Raw genomic sequence first — 6,036 nt, forward strand, 5'->3', positions numbered from 1 at the left:
AACACCCAAAACAAAACTCCATATGGAATTAAAGCTAGATATAAAAAAGCACAGAATCATAAAATGTTAAAAGCACAGAGGAACTCTTGACATAGAGACACCATTACAAAAAGGAAAAAAAAAACTTACAAAAAGAAGTGACGTATTTCAGAGTAAAAATTTTAAACTTCCTTATAGTGAAAAGTTTAAAACAAAGTTATTTATAGGACAAGCACAATTTTTAAAAAGGGGGTTAATAATCCTGATAAAATATACAAAGAATGAAAAATATATAAATAATGACAAAGAGATCAACCACCCAATAAAAAAAAAAGCCAAATGATATAAACATGCAATTCACAGACAATGTATGAAAAAATGCCTAATTTCTCTGTAGATCAGGAAAATATAGCAACAGTATGGCTATTCTGTCCCAAGATGAACAAAAGTTAAAAAGATTCTTAGAAAGGGCATGGGAAATGGGGTACTCCCACACACTACTGAGGGAGGATAAAGTGGTACCAACTCTTTTCTAAGGACAACTCTCAATAGCTGTCAAAATGTTACATATATGTAACTTGCAACACAGTATTTCCGCTCCTAGAGGTATGTATCCTCCAGGAAACTGCATAGGCACACTAACTTGTGTCTACAGCGGTTTAGCACAGTATTTTCCACAGCAGTTTAAAAGCAGAAATAACTGAAACGGCCATCAATAAAAAAATGATTAAATGCTCAACAGCAGACCCATAAAACTCTCACCTATTGACATGGAAGATCCCCAGGACCTACTTTTTTTTAAGGTTTTATTTATTTATTTGAAAGAGAGAGAACGAGAGCACGCGCACAGGGGGCGGAGCAGAGGGAGAGGGAGCAGCAGACTCCCCGCTGAGCAGGGAGCCCCCTGCGGAGCTCGATCCCGGGGCCCTGAGATCACGACCTGGGCCGAAGTCAAATGCTTAACCGAATGAGCCACCCAGGTGCCCCCCCAACCCTCAGGACCTACTTTTAAGTGAACAAGGCCAACTGCAGAATACTGCATGATTCTGTTGGTACCGTAAAAGTCCACAAAGCTAAAAATGTTCAATTTACATGTGCACAGGGAAGGGTACAAAAGGATTCGTAGGAAAATATTTCATACTTTAACTCACTCCTTTGTCAGACTACCTGTTGAACGTAGGCAATGTGCCAGGAACTTGGACTAAGTGGCAAGTAAAACGGGCAGCAATCCTGTCTTCATGGGGCTTACAGACTAGGGGGAAGATTTTTTTTAAAAAAGCAGCAAATAACAAAATAAAATTACAAGCTGGGATCAGTGCTCTGAAGAAGACGAGGCAGAACAAAAGGGCGAACAACGGGGGGGACAAGCCTTAGACGCGAGGGGCGCCCCAGCAGGCCCGGCGGAGGGGCGGGAACAGGGCTCCTAGAGCCGAGCAGGGGGCCGTGGGTTCGCGGAGGCCCTGGGAGCCGCCGGCTCACGCCGAACGCGCAAACCTCGCCAGGGTTCTGGCTCGGGTCTCAGAGCCAGGGAAGCAGGTGCCTGCGAGGAACCGGCAGGGAAGCCTCCGAAACATCCAGGACAAAGCCGCCGAGTCCTCTGGAACAGCAGGTCTCGAACTTTCGGGACTCGAATCCCTCAGTGACACCGAAACGCCTTTCCTGGCGTGAACTGTGCTCGCGGACACTGACCAGCTTACAAAGGAGAAACCGGTCCCTTGGCAGGGCCCGCCAGCAGCCATCTCCGGGGAAGCGCCCGCGCACGCCGTGCCCGCCCTAACGAAGACCGCCCCGGGCCGGGAGTTCCCGCGCCGCCCGGCTCTGACCCCCAGGGAGCGCCGAGCAGGGGCGCCGCGCATCTCCAGCTTTCAACCGGACAGCCTGCCCTGGAGCAAGCGAAAAACCAGGCGGCAGAAAGGCGGCGGGGAGAACCGCACCGCCCCAAGCGGCGCGTCTGCGTTCCGTGTCCGCTTCGCCGCACACGCGCTCCAACCCTCAGGCCGCAGCGGCGAGCAGGGCGACCGCAGCGCACGCACAAGGGAGCGCGGCTCAACGAGACCCCGCGAGTGGACGCTGCGGTGAGGCTTCGCTAACGCTCCCCAAATGCGCCGGTCGACGCCGCTTCGCCCTTCCCAGCGCGGCCGCGCAACCCTCCAAGCCTCTGTCAAGCACTCCCCGCGTCGAAGGGGGAAACACAAAACCCGCCTCAGTCAACAAAACGGAATCTCGCCGGCGACTTTTCCCCGGAATTCGTCAGGCGCGGAACCCGAAGGAGCCACGCAAGGGAACGGACTCGGGACCTCAAGGCGCCCTGCCCGTTGCGTCCCCGCGAGCCGCTCAGGGCCACCAACGGCCGCCCCCGGCCCCGCGCGGGGCTCCCGCAGCGGCAGACCCGCGACCTGGGGCTCCTCCGCAGGGACGCCCACCTTCCGAAACGCCGCCCTGGCCCGCACGCCTGCCCGGGGGGCCCTCTCCCCCGGCCGGGAGCGCACCCGAGCGGCTCAGAGCCCCCCCACAACCCCGCTCGGCCGCACGGCCGGTCCAAGGCCGCGGCCTCGCCGCCCGGGGCCCCGTGCAGGCGCGCCCCGGCACGAGGCTCGCGGGAGGCAGGGCGACGCGAGCCGAGGGAGCCCCGGCCCGTCCCCCGCGCGGGGCGGCTCACGTACCTCCGGCGCCGGCTCCTCCGCCCGCTCCCAGGGCGGCCGCCATGGTGCTCGCGGGCCCGGCCTTCAGGGTCGCCCCGCCAAGCCGGCCGGTGGGCCGCCGGCCGGCCGGAGCCCGGGAACGCGCGCCGGAGGACGGGGGGCTGGGGGCCGGGGCCGGGAACAGGGGGAGGCGGCCGGCGGTCTCGGGCAGTCCGGCCCGGCTCCTCCGCAGGAAGAAAACAACAGACTATCGCAACATGGCCGCCGGCCCGCCCGCCGCCGCCGCCGCCGCCGCGGTGCACGCCGGGATGATGGCGACCGGCAGGGCGGGCGCGGACCGCCTCCGCGGCGCGGCGGCTCCGGCCGCCCCCGGGGACGCAGGGCGAGCGCGGAGGGGGGGCAGGCGCGCAGCCGCCGCGCTCGACTCCGGCAGCCGCAGGGGCCGCAGCGGCGTCGCGAGCGGTTGCCGGCCGTAGTCCGGTCCCGGGTTCTGTCGCACGGCGCTTTGCGGCAGTTGGCGCCGCGCTTTCCGGCCGGCGCCGCCGCCAGGCCCGGGGCGGGGCGGACTCCGAGAGGCGCGGCCCGCGTCGGAGACGGGCTGCAGGTGCCGCCCCGACGCGCTGAGCCGCGCAGCGCCGAAGTCGGTGGGCGTTTGCGCTTCCGAGCAGCGAGAAAGGCCAGTGGGTGACGTCGAGGGAAGGACACGGGGCTCGGGGAGCCCTGTGTGCTCGTTGGCGGTTGGGGTGTGGGGGCTGTGGATGCAGTGGGGTCGTCGAGTACACGCGAGCTGCCAGCCTGGGCTCAGTGACAGCGAAGGTGGGGCCTCACGGGGGAAGGAAAGACGGGCCGTCGGGGCAGAAAGAGGAGGCTGAGCGGAGACTCAGAGACGTCAGAGGACTTCCTAGGGACCGAGAACTGCCAGCAGAGCGTCCTGGAGGAGGAAGGAGGAAGTAAGCCGTGAGCTGCAAAGGGGACGGGGCCAGATGCACCCAGGAATTGGGGGCATTTTCCTGAAGCTTTGGGCGTATGAGAAGGCTCTAACAGCAGAAGTTACATGGTAAAATTTGTGTTTTAGGAAGACGGCTCCGACAGCAGGAGAGCCGATGGGCAGCGTGGAGAGGTAAGACACCCTTAGGAAACGGCCGCCGCAGTCCAGGCAGCAGGTGGCTTCCTGCATGGGAAGGTGGACGTGTCACAAAACCTTAGTGGGAGACTCCGTGAACTTTAAAATTCTTTGAACTTTTACATACGTTCCAAGTTTTTCATAATAAAATGTTTGGAAAAAATAAGCTTTCCTGGATTAATAACTAATGTAAGTGATTCTCATCTAAAAGATAAAAACCAAAGGACAATTTTAAAAGTTGTTTTGATTCGCCTGCATGTAATCACTGCAAAAAATAATAACGATAAGCTTGGTAAGCACCCGGCATAACTAAGTCTCCGTCAAAAAGCACATCAGCACATCCGGATTTCAAATGGCTTGAAGCTCTAATCACCTTGCATTACTTTTTGAACTGTGGAGGATGGAATTCCTAACTCAGAAAATGTTTTTCAGGTTGGTTTCACTGGTGATCTAATACTCCACACACACACATCCTGGTGATCTTGAGAAGGATGATTCAAAAAACCAAATACCCAAAGATGAAACAATCTCACAGATACTTTGTAGCCAGGTTATAATTGAGGAAAGACCTCCATCTCAGTTATGAATGACCTAAAAATGAATTTCTCTAGGACACACATCTCTACATTTTTTCATAAGACACCCACTGGAAAAACTTGAGCATGGACACCGAATATTTGAAGATGTTGATAAATTACTGTGAGTAAAGGTTTAACAAACCCCATTTCTTCTCAACAGACAGATTTCACTTTGGGTTGACTTTTTAGCTTGTCCTAGAAACCTAATGGAGTCAGAATGTCAGCTGCGTTATAAAACATCATTGGTCCTGTTAAAGATGCACTCTGGCTGGTACACTTTTTCTGGCTGAAGAAAACGGAATGATCTTTAAACATCTGTCAGGAAGCCAGGCCTTTAGGCTCTGTTTTAACTGAGTTTGGGGCTCTAAAAGATAAACTCAGGTAACTATTATGAGATGTATCAGTTCCCACGGTCTGAGACTGCTGAGCCAGGGCCACTCCTACTCCATCTTACCCTGAGTGACAGCTGGGGAGTCACGAGCAGCTCTGCCAGGAGCTCAGGCATGCCTATACGGACTGCAGGGAGGAGCACCTGATAATGCCCTGCCCCCAACATGTTTCTTCTCTATCCTCTTAAATGAAGCTGCTGCCAGGTGTGGCATTACAGGAGTGTAAATGGTTAAACCTAAGAAGACCTCCTAGTGGGCACTTACAATTTCATACATCTCCCACTGAAAATCTTACAAGTTCAGCTTTGTTTTTAGTTAAAAGTGAATATAGAAGCTTTCCTCTTATGTCAATAGGGACTGAAAAGTCTAGGGCCCCTCCCTCCTGCTCTAAAACAGATTTTGCAGAAAAAAATTTGTTGGGTTGCTGGATTTTAGAAATTAAATCTCCAGGGGATCAAAAGAGAAGGGGGGGGGAGGAGAAAAGGCCTAAGCTGTAAGTCGTGAGCACATAAGAAAGGTTAGGTTTCTCCGAGGGAAGGTACCCTGTTGGCACTGCTAATAAGAAATAAGTTCTTAGTCCTCTGGTGGGGTGAGAGAGTATGAACATGAGGCTCCCAGATTAAGCCAGAGATCCTGGAAAGGCTTCCTCAAATTATGCTTCCATGTTTTTCACAGTTTAAGATCAACCAACTGTGAACTTACAATCAGAGATCACGAAATACAAGGGAAGAAACCACTGTAATTGAGAGTTGGAAAAATAAAAACTGTAGATTGTACTTCCAAGGACCTCAGATATTAAAATTAACGGGAACAAAAAATATGAACTGTTTAAAGAAATGAGTGAAAGTGAGAAACCAAGAGGAGACCCCACAGTGACCACAGAGCCGTGTAGCTGTCCTTTTCCTCCCAGCCTTCTCCTCAAACAGTCTTGTCCTGAAGCCATTAGGTGACACTGGTGGTGACATGGCAGGGGCGGGGGAGGTGGAGACAGCCGTGCTGACCCAGATCTGAGTATCAGACCCCATGCCCCACGAGAGGGCTGCCCAGCATGGGAAGTGAGATCAAAAGGGTGAAGAGTATGTCCTTGTTTATTGGCAGGCCAGGGTAAGGAGTCACCTGAGCAGAATAAGGAGGGCCTCTGCCCATGGGACTAGTGCAACACGGAGAGTCCCAGCCTGGGCAGGATACCAGGACATCACCCCGCGTGGACCCATAGAATTTACTCTGTTAAACTTTTCTATGAGTTCTGTATTGCTTTGAAACAAACAAACAAAAAACATTAAAAAACAGGAAAGGACCAAAGAGAGCATTGTTTAAAAATGTAC

General features: G+C 54.0%; 1 protein-coding gene across 14 annotated transcripts in view; it reads right to left on the reverse strand.

The window, feature by feature from the left end:
• The window catches only part of RBM33 (RNA binding motif protein 33), a 127,359-nt gene extending 124,253 nt beyond the window's left edge, over positions 1–3,106 (reverse strand). For 7 of the 14 annotated variants that reach the window (XM_064575679.1, XM_064575677.1, XM_064575676.1 and 4 more), the window contains exon 1: positions 2,643–3,106. In XM_064575679.1, the coding sequence (XP_064431749.1) occupies positions 2,643–2,685 (43 nt within the window). In that variant the 5' untranslated portion in view covers positions 2,686–3,106. The remainder of the gene's footprint in view (positions 1–2,642) is intronic. The other 7 variants (XM_064575678.1, XM_064575669.1, XM_064575668.1 and 4 more) reach the window with 4 other exon arrangements.
• Positions 3,107–6,036: the final 2,930 nt, after the last annotated feature.

The sequence above is a fragment of the Mirounga angustirostris genome, unplaced genomic scaffold (assembly GCF_029215605.1).
Source record: "Mirounga angustirostris isolate CCGP_5_RB_7025 unplaced genomic scaffold, mMirAng1.0.hap1 SCAF_12, whole genome shotgun sequence".
NCBI classification, from domain to species: Eukaryota; Metazoa; Chordata; class Mammalia; order Carnivora; family Phocidae; genus Mirounga; species Mirounga angustirostris.